The sequence below is a fragment of the Manacus candei genome, unplaced genomic scaffold, assembly GCF_025592945.1.
Source record: "Manacus candei isolate 608988 ecotype Guabito, Panama unplaced genomic scaffold, ASM2559294v1 h1tg000023l, whole genome shotgun sequence".
In the NCBI taxonomy this organism is placed as follows: Eukaryota; Metazoa; Chordata; class Aves; order Passeriformes; family Pipridae; genus Manacus; species Manacus candei.
The window spans coordinates 16755908-16778288 of record NW_026138071.1 but is presented as its reverse complement, the minus strand read 5'-3'; the positions used below and the strand labels follow the sequence as shown (position 1 = coordinate 16778288).

General features: G+C 36.1%; 1 protein-coding gene across 6 annotated transcripts in view; it reads right to left on the bottom strand.

Annotated features, from left to right (window-relative positions):
* NBEAL1 (neurobeachin like 1) overlaps positions 1-22381 on the bottom strand; it is an 85590-nt gene that overhangs the window by 51119 nt on the left and 12090 nt on the right. For all 6 annotated transcript variants that reach the window (XR_007904574.1, XM_051787698.1, XM_051787699.1 and 3 more), the window contains 8 exons: positions 15887-15978; positions 10578-10739; positions 9195-9276; positions 8880-9007; positions 7943-8025; positions 5579-5664; positions 3754-4060; positions 2681-2787 (listed from right to left, as the gene is read on the bottom strand). Coding sequence is in view for 5 of the 6 variants with exons in the window: in XM_051787698.1 (XP_051643658.1) it covers positions 2681-2787; positions 3754-4060; positions 5579-5664; positions 7943-8025; positions 8880-9007; positions 9195-9276; positions 10578-10739; positions 15887-15978 (1047 nt within the window). In the remaining variant the exon portion in view is untranslated. The remainder of the gene's footprint in view (positions 1-2680; positions 2788-3753; positions 4061-5578; positions 5665-7942; positions 8026-8879; positions 9008-9194; positions 9277-10577; positions 10740-15886; positions 15979-22381) is intronic.

Here is a 22381-nt window from a genome sequence, read left to right as displayed (position 1 = left end):
CTCCAGCTTAGCATCTCTAATTTCATTTACAACATGCAAGATGACAGGAGGTTCTCAAAAATTTGCTTGTAAGAAATAAAGACAACAGTGGGGCATTAGCAAAGAAATGGATACAGATGTTTCACCACATTCTACTTATGTTTCATCCTACGTGAAGGTTGAAGATACCTAGACAGAATAATTTAATCTTCCAACAGCACAGTAGCAGAATTTTTGGGGTACACATTCTTTAGATCAGGAAGAAAGGCAAAATATCTGACATCATCCTAAGAATCAGGAAGGTTGTAAATAGTTTTAAATCAAACATAAATCTATACTGCATCTTTAGCAAAGGAACTGCTCTGTTTTTAGTAGCTGGATTCCTAGTCAGCTCCTGAATTTGTAAATTTAAAGCTCACCCAAATTCATACCTGATTGCAGTCACCTTGTGTGCAAAGTTTAGCTGTAACCTAATCAGGACTTAAATTTACCTCCTTCTAAGTTTCTACCACGCTGTTAAAAAAATCCCTGACCAAAACGTTTCAGAAGTCCCTTAAAAAAAAAAAAAAAAAAGGGAAACAACACTTTCTTTTAGTGTTTCTTAGTGGTAAAAACTAAGCATTTGTCTTTCCCCACTCCACACAAACACACATTTTGTGCCATTATCTGCTAGGCAGTCTCTCTGAAGAATAACAACCTGAGAAATCAACTTCCATAAATTAAGGCAAAACAAAGGACAACACTTAAGATATTGCTTTGACTTACATAGGTGTGAAAGCACATGGTTAGAAACACAAGTCACTTTGAAAGGTACATCACAGTCAAGAGCACTTAACAGTGCAGAATAACTATAATATGCCTCAGAGGGCTCTAATGTTAACAACTAAGAATAAGAACATTAAACAGAAGCAAAAGCAGACATAAAAAAAAATACATTGAATTTTTCATGAGTTACTTAATTTCTCATAATATATATTGTGAAAAGGAAAAATAGATTATTACAATGTCCATATGGCTTTAATCCTTCCATTTAAAAAGCTGTTCAAAATTATTTTTTTTAACCAGGCATACTGCTAGAGGTTGTTGTGCTTTACTCAAAGTCTGACCTCTGAGAGAGTTTAACAGACAAGAAAAGATTCAGCACTGACAAACCACTTTGTTAAATGACTCTCAGAACAGAATAAGCACCTTCTGATACCTATAAATTACAGTCCATCTCTTTGGATATCACAGGCGAAAAACAACACTCAGAATTAAGATACGGTATATTTGAAAATACAAATATACTGTAACACCTGCCCTATCTCTATCCTCTCCCTACTTCTCATCCTTGGGGGTATTTTGACCATGAAAGGTTAAAAATGTAGCAAACTCCAAGTACTGATACCCAATCACTCCCAGTGATATGTGAGACAGTATCACAGGAAAAAACTTTAAAAGAGCGTATCTTCTGACACATCTACAGGCAGAATAAAAATAAAAAGAGCAAGCTGCAAAAATAGAGTAGCTGTTCCTGCTTTCTTAAATTCCACCACTTATTTATGAGAGCAGGAACACAGCTGGACTCTCCATGAACAGATAAACTGTTGATGACTTCAGAAGAAACTAAAAGGGAAGTTTCTTGAAGTTTCTTATAGAGTACAAGGTTAGTACAAAAATAGGCAGAGATTCCCAAACAGAGGAGGAGAATGGAAAGGTCAAACAATGTATTTTCAGGAGAAGATATAAAAATTACAAACACTACTCAAAACAGTGCAAGTCAATTGGCATTCTGCCACTGAATATAATTACAATTAAGACATAATCCAAACACATTTATTTTTAATGTATCACTGCACTGAAATATGTTCTAATCCAAAATCTAAATGGATTAAGAAACAAATTGCATACTGTAGCTAGCATTAAATTATCTAGCATCAAAAGAGCTCAAAACAGCTCTGTCACCCACATATCACAAAAAGAGAAAAAAATATTCCAGAGAGTTATATCATATCTATGTTTTTTTACACAAGGAAAAATAAAATCTACAAAGCAATCAGTGAAAGACATTAGTTTGCCAATTATGACCATCTGGGATTGAGACAAAACCATTAAATCCTATGTAGAAAAAGAACAATCAAAGAACATTTTTAACAGTTTGATCACATGTTTTATGTCAGCTACACACCGGACTCAGATTTTGAAACACTAACAATGGCACACTAGCAAGATTTTTTTTAATGGAAAAATATGCCTCTGAAATTAGAGTTCAGACCTCCATCTGGCAGCAGTTGTGACTTCCTAGCAATCCAGTGACAGAATATAAAAGAAACAAACAAATGAAAAAAAAACCCTCACAACATAAACTAAAACAAAAAGGCAAGGGGGACTGTTACCAGTAACTACCGCAACAGATTTTAGAGCCTGAATGGGGTCTGTAAAGGTATTTTGCTCGGGACTCAATAAGCATTCACTGCTTTAATCACAAGATAGACAAGAAACACCTCTACTTCATTAGCAATAAAAACCAGATTTTAGAGCAACTTAGATCTTTGAGATCTTTCATGGCATTAGTGGCTCTAACCCACCCAAAGTTTCACTTTCAGTGTGCAGACACTTTAAAATTGCTTCTATTTCATAAGGAAGACGAAAAGATAATTAATATACTTGCAATATTACAATACAGGTTCTGTTAAACATACTCTGATAAGGGAAAACGTACCTTGCAGTTCTGCAACAGTCGAATGAGATGCTCAAAGCAGTTACTGTTAAGGAAAATTGCCTGCAGAACAGGCCTATCTGTGCAGTCTAACATGGCTGTGATGGTATCTATAAAATTAAAACAGAACTGGCATCAAAGACAAAACACTTGCCAAATCCATCAAGCATTTTTTTCTGCACATTACATAATAAACATAGGGAAAAAAATATACAACAACCAATATGCTCTGTGTTCTTTGATCAAGAATGACATGTTTTAAGCACAGATCACTAGGCCTAGAGCTGAACATTTTGATGCTGTAAAAATTGCCACATAACCTACTATATCTGGAGAAAAATTCAGCTAATGAATATCTTTGATTGTTTTGGAGCTCTGTTTGAAGTCATTGCCAGTTTTGAACACAGGAGCAGCATTACTTTTTTTTAAAGCACGTGAAGACTTGCTTTACTCTGCATTCTACAGCAGCCTTATACTGTAGTATTCGTCACAGCCTCAGTACTATTTGAGGAAGTATGAAAAAACAAGTACTTTTATTTCCCATTCTGAACATCAAAGTGGAAAAAACAAATCCCTGAATTCTTATCCAAAAATTTAAACCAAATTGTTTCAGACTATTACTTCTGGCCAATGTTTAGAACAATGCCATTTGAAAAGCAAACTATCACAAAACAGTCACCACATGGGTATTTTATTACAAAACAGTCTTATTCTGCCATTACTAAGGTGCTGATGAGTGTCAGTTGTTGCCTAGCAACATTTTTCTTTTTTCATGGATACTGGCAGTCTACAAACCTTGACACTGGTTAAATGGTAGCAATATGATATCACTTCTTCTGGGGGGTTTTCTTGGGGTGTTTTTGTTTGTTTCAGTTTGGGTTTTGATAGTAAATGATTAAACTAGAATATATGTAAAGTAACATCAAAGAAGAAATGTTAGAAAATTTTCAATTGCTTAGCCAAGTGAGCATTTTTTGGTAGAACATTCAGTGATATTACTATCATGGCCCAATCATTACTTGCTATGGAGTTATTGTCAAGAAATATTTCAAGGAACTGGACAACTGGGTACTCACTCAGCATTTGGATCTGTAGTGCTATGAATCTGCTCTCCCACTGCCTGCATCGCCTCACATTAGGTAAAGCAGAATGGTCTGAATTCAGCAACTTGAAATAGTTCTCCAATATTGTACTTGTCTCCACTTGACGCTGGTCAGAACTGCTGGTTAGAAGGATATGGACAACTTCTGTCAGGCACTTCAGAGTCAGCTCTGCCTTCCTGCTCACTTCCTCAGGGTTTCTGTCATCCCAGTTGTCACAGTCTGCTAAAACACGCATCAAGACTTCCATGGTGGCAGGAGATACTGCTTGAAGAGCATTCCTCTGAAACCCATCAGGCAAAAATAATAAATGAATTTAAAAAAAAAATTAAACCTCTTCAAACCAGCAGTGTCTACCCAAATTATCTGAATCATGAAACATTCATTATTATGTCTATTAATGCCCTGTAGCTTTTAAATAAACGTGAAACATTCTAATTGGATTATGTTGATGGCTACAGATGAAATGCATCCCATCTTGTTCACTTAAATAGGCTTTCTCTTTCAAAGAGAATGCTTATATGGAAAAGGAAATATAATTTAAAACATGTTACAAAATTCATATAAAGTAGCCTCAATAAACTGCTAATTCTAGGTAAACTTTAAATTGAATTTTCATTTCAGATAAAGAGATTCATGATACTTTAGAATTAGCAATAAGAACATAATAATTAGCGAGTATTTGTCTGGGCCCTTAGTGCACTCTTCTCACCTTTCTTCCTGGAGGCCTGACTGCATAGGTTCAGGGGTACCTAAATCTAGGACAGGAGCCCAGGCTCGTAGAGACCTTTGAGAAGCCCTGTCAGGGACTTCTTGCCCTCTCTAGGGAACTGCATTCAAGTTTTGGCTCTCAACCGTTTACCTGCCTGAGCTACACTGCAGCCATGTCCGTGCCTGGCCGTGTACTGTTGAATTTGACCCACAGACTTGACTGCCCAGCTTGACCTTAGACTGCCTCATGACTTTGGATGGGGCTGGCAACCACTGGCCTCTTGACTGACTCCAGTTACCATCACTAGACTCTGACATGCTGACCAGACTTCCTGGCTTGATATTAGGTTTCATCACTACAGACTTGTCTAGTGGTCTGGGCTGGCTGACCCTGGTTACAACCACCAGACCTTGTTCAGGTATAGTGAGACTGCACCTTTTGCCAGTTAGGCCAACTGCCTCTGCCTGTCTGGCCTTCCTGCTCAGTCTCAGCTTGCCTTCCCTAATGGAGCAGTGCCTGGCTTTGCAGCTCCCTGATAACATTTAAAACACTCTTTCTTCAGGATCATAAGAAGTAACATCTGCTTGTGACCAGAGTACGCAGGATATTACAGAAGTCAACTGAGAAAGTGGATGTGGCTTTGATGATGATGATGAATACCCTCTTTTGTTCATATTCTTTCAAAGATTTTAAATCGCTTCCAAGGTATAAGGGCCCCATGCCTCTTACTGAAACAGTTAACTTTCAACCTTGGAATTAAGAGAGATCAACTTCATGTGTTGCTACAAAACTTTCATCTTCGCAGGTGGAAATTCCTAATCTAGTTACCCACTTTAAATACTACAGTAAGTTCATATGAACGTGTAGTTATTATAAAAGGCAAACTTCTACTGTTATTTGAAAGCAAGACTCAGTTTTTAGCATTTAGATATTATTGCACAGAATGATCCCAAAATTCGTAAGATAGAAAAAATTCATAGTCAATAGTAAATTCTTCTTATTTATGGGTTATGGGGTGTTTAAAAGCCTTAAGCAAGGAACAGACATTTGGAGGCTTCAGCAGCTGAAAAGGGTTTAGAACATCCTTACCTGACCACCAGCCACAATAGCTCCAAAGAGATGCAGCAGGCAACATTTCAGGCTTTCCTTGAGATGTTCACTTTCTTGAAAGCATTCTGATTGGAGTAAATAAAAAGAAGAAGAATTTCTTACTCTGGTCACATAAATTTTACCAAAATTTTCCTCTCAAAAAAACCCACCAACAAATGAAATAAAAAAACCCTGCCTATATTCCCTGTCATCATACAAATTAAAAAAAAATAAAATCAACTATATAATCTCCACTTTCTTTTATGTAAGTTAGACACAAACACATCAATTCCAGCATTATCAAAGTAACATAACATGACCACATTTATCAGGAATTCTCAGGGCCAGACCTTTAGCTTGCATAAAACATTCAATGAAGGCTGACAGAACTATAGACACAACAACTGTTGGTCTTGATTTATAATGTAAAATAAGATCATCTTGTCCCTACTAATGGGAAACAGAAAGGTGTGTTAACACACAACCAGTTATCAAGCATGACAAAGGTGAGAGCAATTTTGGCATGGAAAGTCTGATGCCATATACAGTGCAGGTAGTTCAAAAAAACAGTCCCTGAGTTTGCTCCCTTAGAGCCAAACTTCCCAGCAAATCCCATGCAGGTCTGTAACCTTTCCAGCAGTCTTTAAAGGCAGTTATCCTGCATCTTTTCTCATGCCATATCTGATATAAATTAGTTACAGCCTCAGGAACTCTTCTTAGCAATATATATATAACCTGGATATTTTTTAAAAAGCAATAAAACTACACTCAAAGTAGCTGTAACAAATTACTATTGATTATTTTTTGGAATTAACTATTGCAAAACTTCCAATAACTTTGTAAAATAAAACTGATAATTACTTGGGTTTGTAAAAAGTGAGATTTTAAAGAAACATTATAAACTGAAAATGAGATTTTTATATGCATTAAAATAATAATATGACCTTTAAGACAAGTACTAGTTATTGACAAGTAAGATTTCTGACTATATATTGAAGGTATAAGCCTGTTTTAAAAGAAAATTGTAGAGCTAATTTTTAAATCTGTTCTTCAAAGTAAACAAAGCTTAGATGATCACATTGTTAGGGTGTTAGTACCACCACTCCCTTAACTTATAGCCTCTGAATCTTTTGGAGAATCTCAGACAAATATAAAGAGCAGTACCTAGGAGACTGTGAATAAATCATTAGGCTGGGTAGACTAAAAACCTTCACATTAGTCCTGTCATGGCAGAATGTCTAAAGCACATGCTCGGCAAATTCTGTCTTTTCTGTCAGTTGGCCAACAAGCAGATGAGCATTTGAACTGCTAATCAGCACAACTTTAGCTCAGTCACATTCTATAATATTTAAGAGATTTAGGAGGAACCACAGTGCACTGTACCGAATGGAGAGAACCTGCAGATGACACTCCTCAGTAGCAGCCTTTAGAGTGGGTTTCCAGTGCTTTCACACATAGATAATGGCATTTTAGTGCCATCAGCAATTTGGTCTTTTTGGCAACTATCCTATTTTATGCACATAGTGATTGAATCTCAAGGAACAGGAGCTGTGACTCAAACCTAGAAAAATCAAATTCATAAACGCTACCACTCTAGGAATAGAATCTTCCTTTTCTATTTTCAATTAAAAACAGATAGCTGCAAAAAGGGTTGATTTCACTCCTTCACTTCCCATCTTTCAATATTGTTCCTGCTGCTTCAATTCTGTTGGCACTATCACTTCAGTATGCTAAACCAGCAAACTAGCTGGGCATCCCACCTTCCTGAGATTTAAGTACAGAATATGGACATGTAAGTCCTTCTTTTCCACACAAACAATCTATAATGGTAAGAACACATGAATCCCAAAGCAGCCATCATGATATTTAATGACTTAACCAGAGAGAAAACAGAGGAGTTTCCCAAACTGAAGCCCAAGGAGCATTTGCTAGTTGAATGGCACAGAGCTCCATTCTTTCTGGCTGTTAAATCATATTAAAGAGACAAAAATGCAGGAACACTTTTCTAAGACTATTTTTCCATAAGAGTTATCAGCACAGTTGCTACAGGAACCTTATGTGTGCTATTATTTTCACTAATAAACAGAAAAGTTGGCAATTCACAGAACCAACCCTATTAAACCATATTGGGCACTGAAATAAAGTCTGGAAAAAAAAGAAAAAGGCTTTCAAAGATAAGAGGGGGAATGGCAAGATAGTGATTCTCTGAGCAAAAAACAAGCAACCAAAGTAACCCACTTCACTCAGCCTCAGAAAGTGAGGGGCTTTTACACTGTCAAGTATTCTTAGGAGAAAGTTACTTAGGATCACTAAGTTCAGTCCTCTAAAGATGACTATTTTAAAGAGGCTGTTAGTGATACTTACGGTAAAAGAAAGGGACAAACTCGACCGTGAGGGAAGCTGGTTTATACTTCTGTCTGCTCCTTTCAACTGTACTAAGGAAATGTCTGCAATTACATTAAAAAACATACACCAAAGAAATTAGGTATGATACTTTGTTTATGACATACTTTTTAATTTATTACTCATAATAGTAAATTATAATAGGACTTATAGTAGAAAACTGCCAAAAATCAGGAGTTATCTTTTGCCTACAGGATGACAAAGCATAGTGAAGTAGTATTTCACCCTGAAAACATGAATCACAGCTAATTCTGTATTCACTGTTCTGTTTCACCTAGAAATGGCTTAATATTTTACAAAATGATTTGGGTTTTTTTAAAAAATAAAGAAGCCAGCAATCTCTTATGTATTCCATGCTTATTCCATGCTTATTGTAACTAAGCCATCAGCTAGACTGCAAAATGTTTTAACCATGCAATTTGAAATGGGCACAAAACATTATTATGGATTCACTAGGTGAGAGGGAACCATCAAATTAAAGGGTTATAATTCTATTGATACATTTATAAACTTATTTTCAAAGATGCAACATATCTATACTATGAGCTTCAATAACTTCTTTTGCCCTAATTCAATCAGGTCTGCATACTACTTTCCTCTTGGTTTCTTTGTTCCACCCATTTAGAAAAACGGGCCAGTTGTTAAAAGGAGAAAGCAACAACAGGACCTTTGTGACAGTCAGTTACAACCAAACACCACTTAGTATACCCTCAAATTTAATTTTCTTTTAACTTTTAACTTCTAGACTGCCAGTGAATATATTATAATTTTTAAAAGTTATTTAAACCCTATCCAATTTCAGAAAGCATAACACTTCTCTGTGGTGTGATTCTATTGATTCATGGTTAAAGTTATCATAAACCACAGTGTTTACAATCCTGTCCTAGTCCAAGCATACCCTGCAATTCGCTGCCTCCAGTTTCGATATGGATCGTAGAGACTTTCACAAAAAGCCAATGCATGTCTCACAAATTCTTCTATGGGGGTCTGATCTGCCACTTCTTTTTCTTTAGTTTTGCTTTTTAACTGAAAAAAAGAGAGCTGCAGTCAGAAAATTTCTAGACATTGAAAATTAATCTCAATCACCTCCAGAGCAGTTCAGACCCACAAACTGTTCTCCACAGAACACTATTGTTGAAATAATAGATCAGATAAGCAGGAACAGGAAGTATCAGAGGGCAAAAATAACTGATGGGAATTGTTAACCACGTACCTGTTGAATGTATAACGTAGTCATGGTGATAACATGGTTAATGTATGAGCACATCCCAATCTCCTCCACATTAGCCAAATTCCTATGAATACAACATAAAAGCCACAGAATTGTACACTGTACTATTTGAAGCTAGTTCAAACAATGTTTGATTATAGACAGAATGCTAAAACATACAAAAGTATACTAGCATTTAAAAAATACTCTCTAAAAGACTGCATGTACTTAAGTGTTTACTTCTGTCACAGTAACAAAGCTCACAAGTTTTCATCTAACAGGAAGAAAGGCTCAAGTCACTCTGCTGTAGGCCAATTCTTTTTGGAATTTGGGGTTTCAGAGGTTAAGCAGATTCCCAGGACACTCTAAATAGAAAGCTCAGAAATGGCATCTGATAAAAGACAATAACTTCCACTTCTCCCACATTACTAGTGCATACACTTTCTAAAACTTTAGCAAACATATACCTAGAAACATTTATTCACTTTAAATTCTCCCGAGGAAAACAAACACCTAATAAATTATTTTAAAACATAAATAAAGCAACGACAAAGAATTTCTCAGTCTTGAGGACAAGTCACAAAGATCAGATACCAAAGTGATGTTGTAAGGAGAACTATTCAGCAAGTAAGGCTGACAATAGTTTAATTCAAAAACACATTATCACCAGGTACTCAGCTTATACTTAAAATCCCAGGATACTTAAACACTGTCATACACAGCTCTCTGTATGTTTCAGAGGTAAGGAGAACTAAAGGACTCAAAAATGCTGTCTCAAATACTTCTGAGAAAAGGGGGTTCCCTATTATATTTTATTCCCTTCCTCTCTCAGTGCACTTCACAATAGAAGACTGAAGAAATAGTGAGGAATAGATCTCTAAAAGCAGTTTATTCATTGCTTCAGTGCAGAAGTTTCAGAAGGAAATCAGCTGCATTAATAGTGTAATAGAAGTTTCATAAGCTGTTTCTGGAATGCTAAGCATGTTAAAAATGTGAAACAGTTCTTCCTGTACAATTCTCTCAACTTATTTCATATCTAACACTTGTTAGAGTGTACTTTTTATTTTAAAAGTATTTATTATACCAATACCTCATATCTTGAATTCCCATAGATTTATCTTCTGTAATTACAGAGAATCTAGCACCTAAAGGCCTTCTATTCCCTTTCTCATAGCAAATATTATTGCTAAGATTATTGCATTGTATCCTTCTCTCTTTTATTCCCTCTTCCTTTAATTTGAAGACTGTGAGAAGTGGTATTTCTCTGTTTCTACTGGAAGACATCAAATCATATTGTATGTGTCATTAGAATCTATATTTATAGGCTGTGTCAAGATTTCTTAAACAAAACAATAGCATTGCTGAGGTAACAATGAGAACAAATACCTGCAAAGGATGATAAAGAATTTCACAAGTAGAAGTGACAGAGCCTGCTGCTGCTCTTCTAGGCCATCTGACATTTTCTGGACACACTGTAGCAGCTGGAGCCTGAGGACCTGAAGAATGTTATCAGGAAGCAGTGATATTCCTGGTGGGATGTCATCCACTCTAATGAGAAAACACAGACACAAAATTGTTAATACAAATGACATGGTAGGAATCAATTTTCACGTACTCATGTAGTGTTCCAGCAAAGTTCCACAGGAAAGGGCACCAAACTGACAGTTCACAAACAGTTTCTAATGAACCACAAGAAAATGTCTGGTGGCAATACACCAGCTTGAGCTTTCTTTACCCCAGCAATGAACTGCATTTAAAAAAGTGTTGAAATTCAGTAAGTGGATTCCTAAATGCTCCTCCATGCAATGAGCTGCCTTAATTGCCACGAAGAAATTGCATGATCTTCAGCAGGTAAACAGGTAGCCTGGGAAATCCCTAAGTAAGGAAAAGGATAGCCACAATGGAATGAAACAACATAACACATTTGGGGGAAGATTTTCAACTGTCTACTGAAGACTGAAAGTGTCCAAATAAACGAGGTGTCAATTATTACATAGTTATTGAAGCCCAGTTAGTATTCACCCACAGGGAACCTCACGTCTTTCTTACATAAATTTCAAAAAGCTGTACAAAATTATCTTGCCTATTGTTTTTCTGCTGAACTAAACCATTTTTAGAAATACATCAGTGAGAACCAAAACATGAAGAAAAGAAAGGGGAAAAAACCCCATGAATACAACCAAATACACCAACAACCCAGGAACAACCATATGGAAATGCATTTTTGCAACAGTATAGAAACATACGGATCTGTTAGAACATTCTTTGGGATGAAGACTGTTTATCTGCTGTGGCACATGCAAAAAAGAGTTAGCTTTTGGCAGCAGCTTCTGACACATCTTCTATGAACTCTACACAGGAAAAGTAAGACAAAAGCAAGAGCCTTACAGCTTACAAAAGCCTTCAACATGGGCAGAGCCAGGGGAAACATAACCATAAAAATTCATCTAGCACAAAAACTCACTAATATGATAGTTGCATACACAGATCTGTGCAAGAATAAGGATCAAAAAGTGTGGAGAAATGCAATGACTGACACTATACACTGTGATAGCTATTATTTGAGGCAAATGGGGTACAATACATTGTTCAGCTTCTAACATCAAAAAGGCAGCCTATATAGAAGGGAAAAATGGAGACCTAATTTAGTAAAACATCTAGACAGGTGTAAGTGACAGCAAGTTCTTCTATCCTAGAAAACAAGTGTTACCTGTACCTATACAGAGGACCACATACTGTTCATTTCCTTGCCTCTTCACAGAGTTGTGCAATATGCTTCTCAGATCTGGGATTCAGAATCTCAAGGGAGTCAGAAAGTTGTTGCACAAATTTTATAGTGCCTATAGGCTCTAAACTGATAGAGACACTAACCAAAAAACTGAGAGCAACTGCTTTTTTCCAACACAAATACAAAGAATGAAATTTTAATTTCCCTGATAGCAACTTTACCCCTCAAGATGCCAGGAGATCCACACTCTCTGGAACTACAGCCATGGTTCCTCGTAATCTGATAATTCAGTTTTTGTATTTCAGATTTTGATTATGTCCTCTCAGTATTAGGAAGGCCATAGTTTTTGACAGCTGAAATCAAATATCCCAAACTTATTTCCCTAAAATGGCCAACAAGTCTTTTTCAGTAAGATCATAAAATGCTTTACAAGATAGCAAACAGCATACCCTTCATGCCTCATATCCCAAAGAATGTTTTCTCTGCAGTAGCTGCCTGTCTGTGCTATTGCACAACCCATGAGAATTTAGTGCCTCATGTGAGATCAGCATAAGAAATCCTAACTGAGACTACTCAAACTGAATACTATAGAGTATGTAAAATAAATAGTAGTAATCCAACTTTTTTTTCACCCCAGAGCAAATTACTACTATACCTCCAGGAAAATCTAAAAGTTACATTTGTTGACATGTAGTACCAATTCTCCCCAACAAGACTGGCTGTTTAAACTAAGTATTCCAAAAAAAAAAGAAAGAAAAAAAAGAAATTTCGAAGATCATATCTTAACTGACATTCTTATTTGTCTGCTGGTACCCTGCCTCAAAAAAAGACAAAGAACTTTACACATTTGGGTTCTTTTTATTTACAATTTCCTTCCTTACATTAACAGGGTTATGCAGCAATACAAACTGTTATCTCAGGTGTCTGAAAGGAAGTTAAATTATCCCTAAATTGTATGCACCTATTACACCTCTAACTCACACACTGGGACCACTCCCTCACCAGCAGTAAGCACTTGGGAAAAAAGTGCTGTAGAAAACCAGGCTTTACTTTTCAACGACCAGGAAACCACGTAATCAGCATTCCTATCATGATTCCTGTATCATTTTTATGAAGTCAGTAAGTTAAGAAAATATGGTTTCTATGGTACTTTGCATGAGCTTCCTGTAAGCTCCTTTGCTCAAGATCATGTAAACCAAAAGCAGAAAAAGAACATGACAACACTCTGGATGCCTTTGCTATTTCTAAAAGTATTAAACCAAGTGACAATTCCTCTTTTTCAATGAGGAGAAAAAAAATCTTCCCACCAGCTGTTAAAGGGTTTATCCTTTACATGATAAATACATATGACATGAATACGTGTTTTTAGGGAAAGAAGAGACAGGTGCACTGGTCTTTTATGCTCAATGCTCAAGGTTGTCAGCATAGCTATATTCACCTTCTCAGCAAAATCATTAATAACACTATCAAGGAGCCATTTCACTTAAAAATATAGATAAAAGATACAGGTAGATCTGTAGCTGTATAAGCCTATAAGCTGCATAATTGTATAAGCTCTACTCATACAGTCAAATGATACCACTGGATACACTCATCCACTATATTTAGAGGTTTCCCAATTCTGCACTGCATAGCATCTTTCAGATTTCCAAAGTAGATCTTGGGAAATTATATATTCTAATGTATAGAAGAAATACTCTTATGAGTTAAATCAGCAAGTAACAGTGTCAATTAAGAGTCCTTCTTTCAGGAAAAAAAAATCCTAAAACCAAACCTCTAATAGAATCTTTACATTTCTGAAGTGGTATTTTCTTGGATGCTAAAAAACCCTTCATGTTTTAAATTGACACAAAACTTTATGCCTGTCTTCCAAAAGGTTAGTTTTGTCCAGCAATCTGTACAAGCTTTCTTCTCTCCACACAGTTTCTCATTATTTCCTGGCATTAGCCCTTCAGTACACAAAGTCTTGCAGGCATGTAGCTGCAAAACATACCAAGATTTATAGAAGGGAAAAAAAAAAAAAAGGAAAGGAGAAAAAGTATCGGTTCAGTCACTTTCTCATTTTAGCTGACATCATATATTTTTTCAAGACCAAAAGACAGAATTAGTTGTCTAATAAGCAATCAAGTTAAAAAAAAAATAAAATAAATGAGTCCACAAGGTCTGATGGCCCCACAAGTCATTGGAAATCAGCATTTGGTGGTTCCACACTGACCTACTTTTCTTTTTAATGGGCCCAGTATTATCAGTTTTACAATGTGAATGCCTGCAATACAAACTGACAAACCTCAGAAAGATGCCATTTTCCACATGCCTAATTATATCACAAATGTAAATAAGGGCAGAAACTGTAATTATTTGTTCATTCTAATATCTGCTCTCAGTGTATTATTTTTAATCCAGCCATAAAAGCACAGGAATGATTTGCCTTCACCACTATGTTGTTTTGATGCTTTTCCATTACATCTGTTCCACAAATGAGTCTAAATCCACACAGTTCTATTCTTTCAGACTAAATCACTAATCCTGTCATTAACCTCAGAAAAATACATTATTTTTACACTCACTAAGTCATCATTTATCACAATGAAGGTGCTACTGTTGTTCTCAACAACTAAGCTTCATGTTTGTTACGCTGCTGAAAAAAACCCAACCCAAGACCCATGAGCACATAAACTAAAAACTACTTAAACTACAAATAAACTGAAAAGCACCTATAGTCAAAGTACAAAGACATTCTTCTGTTCCCCCTTCATATTTTAATATTAAAAAGCATAAAGATAACCTGTGTTAAAGGATAAACTCTTTTCCTCAACTAAACACTGTAAGATGCATTTTTTGACACTGCAAAGAAAACATATCTTTTGAAAGAGCACACAATTAATTTGAAGGTCTTGCTTATTGGTAATTGCATTACATATTTTGTATTCATATAGGCATGATGAGGAAAATTTTAATACAAAGGGCTGAGAAGCCCAAGTTTTATCCACCAAGATCCAGCTGCAGCATTCTTCATTTCCCTGTAACAGTAGAAGCTATCACTTACACTTCAAACAGGATCTGATCCAAAGCCCATTAAAGAATTTCTATTGATTTCAACAGGGCTTGGACTGCAGCCATCATACAGGGAGCACCATTCTTTGCTTTCAAACATCAGTAGTGGTATCAGCTATAATACTGACACCAGTGCTCATGAATTCTGATTCCCATAACCTTTGTTTTTTCTTAAAACCCCTAGTTCATCCAAGCATCTCAAAAGCAAGAGAAAACATCCAGTGCTTAAGTTTCTATTCCTCATTTGCAAAGTTAGACAGGAAAACACAATCATGATAACACAGCATACAAATTTAAAATATTAAATATAAAACTCTGAAATTAGACTTCAATAGCATCTCATGATTATATGTGAGAACTTTTGGTCAGCAACATGAGTGAAGTCAGCAATACTCTTATCCTAAACTGAAGTCTTCATGGATGCAAAGAAATCACTTTAAAGTCTATACCTGGTGCATATTTTAAAAGGTTTCCAGCTAAGATAAGCAAATCTTTCATTACGCATTTAATCTCATCGTTAATCTTAAAGCAAACCCTGAAATAAAATTACAAAACTCTTTACTTACATCTTGATTCTCTTCAGTCACTGATGATGCAGATAACAAGCACTAATACTCTTTCATATGCAACATTTAATGAATGTTTACTCAAAAAAATGAACCAGGAATAATGATTATACTTCTACAAACAAGAGCATGGCATACTCATGCCAGCTCCCAAGATAATGCAAATACCAGTATTTGCCTAGTTTCATCATTCCTAACCCAACTTGACCTTCAGATGAATGGTAGTGCCACCTGACAACTAAAAATCTTTCTTTTCTTTAAAGGCAGTATTGCCCTTGAACGAGAATGGGCTCTCAGCCAGGTCTGTTTCAGATATCAAGGACAGATGAACATGTAATTCTACATACCTAGTTGGCAGCTTCTCAAAGTCCACATCCAGAAACTGTTCATAGCTAGAAACAAAACTATCCAACCAGAGCTTCAGGTAGTCTGGATCTTTCTGTAAGGAAGAAGAGAACATTAGGCAATATTGCACTCAAGGTCATCCATCAACAACTCAGTAGTACTACCTGGAATGAAGAGCTTGTATTTAATGCATTTCAACTGGAAGAAAGGAAGAAATACACATTTTGTAGAACTAAAATAAAAAATGACCACCTGTATCCTTTGAAATTTTCAGCCACATGGTGCTGATCTGACATTCTTGCTCTATTAAACAGTTTATGTGTCTCCTCTTCCTGGTACCAGGGTCAACCAAAGCATTTTAGCTTCTCCCCTCACCAACAATCTTCACTTGCTCTCCAAAGTAATCCATACCAGCTTTACAAACTCACTACTATGTGTTCTAGTCTTGATACCATAGATATTAGTAGACAACGCTCCTTATGGCTCATAAAATTAAATAAGAACTTGAACAGCAATCTTAATCAAGAAATAAATTGTTTTTTGCTTCATTCATAGGTCAATATGGCAGCTAGCAGCAGATTAGAGACAGATGGTGTTCGAAAAGACAATGCAGAACCGGTGACTTGTATACCAGATATCTATAAAACAGATCATTTAAATTTAAATTCCTTTCTAGTTGTTCCTAGTAGAGCACACAGACTCTGGGACCAGCAGTCCCTGGCACAGTTTCCAGCCCTGAGGAGGGAGGACAGATAGACCACAACAAACCATACAGGAAAATTCTGTCAATATGCATTTGAGGTAGACTCCCTTTAAAAGTCAAGTTGCTTAATTTTCAAAAATAAGCTGCCAGACCATAGCTAACATATTCCTCCACAAGGACTGTACATGCATGCAGGTCCACATTCTATATCACAAATCATTTTCAAAAAAGCTTTAAAGTATTTGCCAAAAGTATTGAAGATTATTAATTATTTGTAAATCTACTCCATAATTAATAAAATTTTGCAAAAGTTGAAAACCTTTTTATTCATCCCTCTCTTTTCCCTTTTCTGTATCATCTCCCTTTTGCTTATTATCTTTATATTACCACAGATGTTCCCAAATAACAGATTATTTCCCTGCAAAGTTAAGACCAAAGAGTGAATAACTCTCAGACACACAATATTTTGGGGCAATGTCAATGCCAAAGAAAGACTCAGCAAGAAAGAGTGACAGAGTCCTGTCTGCAAAATAACTGAAAGAACCCTCTAGTGGAATTAAAACAAAACAAATAATAATAAAAAATAAAAAAAACCCTAAAGCAAAGCAGAAAACAAAACAAACAACCTCAGAATAAAATAAACATGCAAATCCAGAATCTGAAAGCTTTTCTCAGAGCACCTTTCCACAGCAAGTACAGGAGTTAAAAAGCATGGGAACCCCCTTCCCACTCTAGACTTTACCCTTCTCTGTGCCCCAAAAGACCACCATAACTCAAACAAGAAGTGGCAAAAACACCCAGACACAATTTACTTCAGAATCATTATTAATGTCTATGAAATATGTTCAGATATTGTGACAACAGGTGCCAAATAAAACCCTCAGCTAGATACAGCTCTTGTTTGATTATTTGCTTCCACTGCCTTTACTGTATTTTCTTGTTCATTTTTCCTAATTGTCTTATTTCCCCTTCTTCACTTAATTCCTAACCTCTCCTTCCTTCATAATCTTTCTTCTCCTCATCTCTGCTTTTATTCACATTTCAATGATTTAAATAATCACTCCCTTTCTTTTTCTGCTAAAAATTTGTCAAAAAAGCCTTATGTCCTTGAAGTGTAATGTAGCCTTGTTCTCATGTTTAAAATGCACTGAACCACCAAATGGTTAAGCTATCTTAAACACACCTATTAATTGTCCTCAACATGAAATTGCAAAACACAGAATGAAGGAAGCTGCTGAGGTAAAGAATAATTTCAAGGTTTCCAAGATACTGCATTAAGATACAGAGGATGTCAGACTATCACAAGCAGGTGACCACAGAATACATATTTCTGAGGTTCAGAGATGAAACACATTGAAAATCAACCCAAAAGTTAGGCAAGAAGTAAAACTTTCCTAAAAGAATGATTTAAAAGTAGTAGAAGATGCTGTCTTCAGATTTTATAGCTTTTTAGAAATGTTCACATACTTAAAGCTTTAACTTTCTTGTATTTCACAGCAAGAAAGCTGTGAAATACAAGCCACAAGAAAGCTATTTCACAGGACCATAAAACAAGGAAAACCAGGATACAATTTTAGTAATTACAACATAGCTCAGGCTACAAAGGACAAGGCAATAGCAATCATGGGGAAGTAACAAACAGAAACACTGCCATGTGTTTGTAGCCATGCCTCTAATGATAATGCCCATGCATGTGCAAAAACAACTTATTTGACTTTCTTCCTATGGAATGAGTAGCTTTGTTTTTACTTGGCATGAGCAACTTCTCCTTGAAATACAACATGAAATACTCAATCGATTCTATTCATATTCCCACATTAAAATTGTTTGTTGACACAGCTGAGGCTCATTGCTAATTGCTGACGGTAAACTTGTGTAAGAAAACTTTGTTTTTCTTAGTCGGGTACCATGAAGGAAGATGTGCAAATAACATCATTATCTGACTTAAAATTGCTTTATCAAAAAGTTAAGGATGAGAAAAGGGAAAGGGTAGGGCAAACCACAAAATTAAATTCAAAGCCTGCTTGCTCCTTTTTACTGGTATAACCTAAATCACAGAATATGCCAAGTTGGAAGGGACCCACAAGGGTCATGAGTCCAAATCGGTTTCAAGCTTCCTTATCTATAAACTACAATGCCTTTGCAAGGCTATCAGTGCAGACTAGGAACAGGAGAACATTGGCAGGAAAAACATGCAAGAAAAAGCAATTACACAGATGACAAAAGTAAGCGTCACACGTTATAAAAAGGTCCAAAGTTTTTGCCTATCTGTAGTGGACATATTGCTTAATTCACTTTGCCACTAACAGTCCTCCCAGTTCTGGTAAAGATCAAGAGCTGCTGCACTGTTTGATCACTCCCTGCAGGCACTATTTAAGCCAACTCCCATCTACTTCAATCCCCTGCCAGCCAATTAATTATGCAATATTCCAAGTTATTAAAATAATCAGTTTTGATATCAAAATACCAGGTAACACTACTGGCCTATGCCAGTAGAAAACAGCTTAGGCAATAGTTGGCTCTCTGAGTCAAATCTAGAGATTTCCATCCAAGCAATAGCACTAACTCAACATCACTTGGAGAGAAAATTTTTTAAAAATCACAAAGGCAATAAAATAAACAGTATAACTTAGCAACATAAGAAACACCAAGAAATAAGTGTCCATTATAAGCCAGCTAATAGAAGCATGCCACCTTTCCAGAAATGAAGAAAAATGAAGACTTATGATCGAGGAGTACATCATTCCAGGAAAAAGTGACCCAATATTTAAAAGTTTGGCTACAATTAAGATACGTGATTTCAAAAATGTTAGAAAACAGTTTTCAAACTTTTAATCTGGCCCAAATTTTCCTTTTTCTTTATTAGCAGCAATCAGCCCAGATCCCATACACCAGTCACCTGTTGAAAGCTGCAAGAAAGCTAAATTTTACTAAAGCAGATTTAAGAAAGAAAACTGAAAATGGCAAATGTTATCCTTGGCAAAGTACACAAAAATGTCCAATCCTAAAACACTGCTAAATACATACAACCTTTCCTAAGACCTGCTTATGTGCATCAAATGCATCTTATATTTTCCCAAACCAGAAGTATGGTGGCTTGGGAGAAAAACAGTCATTTTACAGTGGTTTAAAATTCTAATTTTGTAATAAAACCAAACAGTAATAGCATGTATCAGCTGTTGTCTTGCACCATGATTCTATGTACAATACAATTATCCTATCCAGCATCTTTCTGTTGAACTGAATTATTTTTGAGGTCAGCTGCTGCCATTTAATCTGGAGTTTAAATTCAGTGGATTTTAGACTGTGTTCCTGTTAAGTTCTCTTTCCACCCACCTTTTCAACTATCCTCTATTTTCTCGTGACAGAAGTGGTAAACCACACGAACAGCAGAACGCAAACTGACCTAACTCTAGCACGAATACCATTGTGTTCTTCAATGCCAGAACAACTTTCCAAGCCAGTACATGTTGCAATACGACAAATCTCTGTGTTATCACGTGGCAGAAGACTGCACCCCATGGGTATGGCAATCCTTCAGATCTGTGCTGCTACTGAGGGCAACAAATGACTGAACTGCAACCCCAGCTCCAACGGATTCACTGCAAACGGTTAGCTACTCCATTATACCTCAGTCCTCTTAAGGAAGTAGTGTATCTTAGCCACACCAGAGTAAACACTCAGAATCCTTACTACCAGTAGAAGCAGCAAAACCTGTGGAGTATATTTCTTATTCCCCACTTCGATAATTACTCTTTTGTTATCATTCTGCAGACAGGTAGCTGGAGGCTGTATGTCAGACAATAGCTCTACATTGTTTTCTGTGGTGCTGGTTGAAGATGCACCACACTTCGAAAGCACAACTTACAAAGCAATGTATGTTTTGATAATACACCACAAGGCTGAACTGTGATAAACCCATTTGAGACTGGTATTTGTTCCCAGCCCCACCACACACACTCTGCAGACATGCCCTATGAGATCAGCAAGAAATCAAGAAGGAAATTTTTGATTTGTAAAACAGCAGTAAAAGCAGAAAGAAGCTGTGCGTGGTAATAAAATACCTTTCACCCATCACAACTTTCCAACTACTAAAAGAAGATGTTTATCTCTGAAACCTTGAAGCTTTCTAAGTCACAAGCCTAAGCTTTTCATTTATTTACCTGAAACTTACCTAGCTTTTGTGCAAGACAAATTTCTGTAACTTATCTGAATAATAATTCATACATAGAAACTGCATGCCTTGAAACTTCTGGAAGATAATTTCTCCATGGTTTGAAATTCAAGAAGACAAAACTCAAGTTAGCCACTTCACAGTAATAAATGGAAACAACTAGAGTTTCAACAAGGCTATGTTAAGGGTGTCATTGTGAGAGAAGTGCAAATCTAAGAATAAAAAAAAAAAAAAAATCACAAAAAACCAAAATAAAGAATCAAAGAGTAAAAAAAAATTAAAAAGTTCTTTAGTTGATTGCCACAGGTTTGTAGAGCCTAAGCTTGGACTTCTGAGCTCAACATATTATATAATAAAGGCCTGTGACAGCCATTCAAACCTGCAGTAATAAAAAAAAGTATTTTATGCCCATTAAATCAAATGTAGCTCAGAACACACAAAAGTGAAAATACTTCCTTGTTCCTTCCCTTCCTTAAATACCTCTGGTTTTCTTTAAAAAGAAAAACAAATATAAAAAAAAAACCCAACCCAGCAAAATGACACATCACCCTTCAGGCCTCCTTTTTTTTTTTTTAAGATACTCTCGGCACAGTAATAATTGTTACAGTTCTCGACACTTTAAAAAGAAAGACTGCCAGGCCTGAGCAGCGTAGTGTTTCTAACAGGTACCGAAAATAACCTCAAAACACACTCAAAACCATAACACACTAAACCTGCCTCCCACAAAACATCCAGAAGAGTGTTGTTCCCCTTTTTTTTTTTTTGTTTCTCGACAGAGTGCAATGCTAGAAAGAACAAAACACTTGCCAGGTAAACATAGTGTACAGGTCTACAGTATGCACAGCAATACTGGGACTAAACAGTGCCAAACAATTAGCAAGTTTCCCATGGAGTCCAAGATTTTAACACTTGCAATATAGATGTATAAACTCTAGCAAGGCATTCCTTAGACTTGGCAAACTAGCAAACAAGCTCTCAATGCTAACACAAACTTCAGCATTTAACAACGCTGAAACAAAGCCAATAGCAGAGATGGATCTACTCTGAAGCCCTTCTGACAGACAGGACATTTTCCAAGGCAATGAAGTGAAAAGAAACTATAACCAAAATCTACACTAATTTGGGACAGGTTCTTGTCTTTGATATACTAGATTATATATAGAGAGAGAGATATGTATACACTAGATTATCTAGAAACTACAATAGCTTTCTCTAGTCTTTATGAAGACTCATTAAATGAACAGCAAAAATCCAATCCTATTTTGTTGTCAGTAATCATTTTGCCTATCAAGAAGGTCACGAGAAATGTTTGCTCCAGTATAACATTTTTTAAACTCATTAACAAGCTAAGTAGTATTGAAGTCTTAAGAGCTTACTCTAAATTAAATGAGAACATTTAACAGAAAACTGAAAGTCTTCAGCCCTCTGCCTATGGAATATTGGCACATTTATTCAAGGTTTCAAATCAACACTATTTATGTATTTATATAAAGTGTTGCTTTTAGATTTAGCAGTAACTTTCATTTCTACTAAGGCTTCAGGCAAAGAGACACAACTGGAAGGGCAAAACTCAGTCCAATTTTATAGCTGTGTTCAGGAAGTGTTAGTTGCTAAAAACAA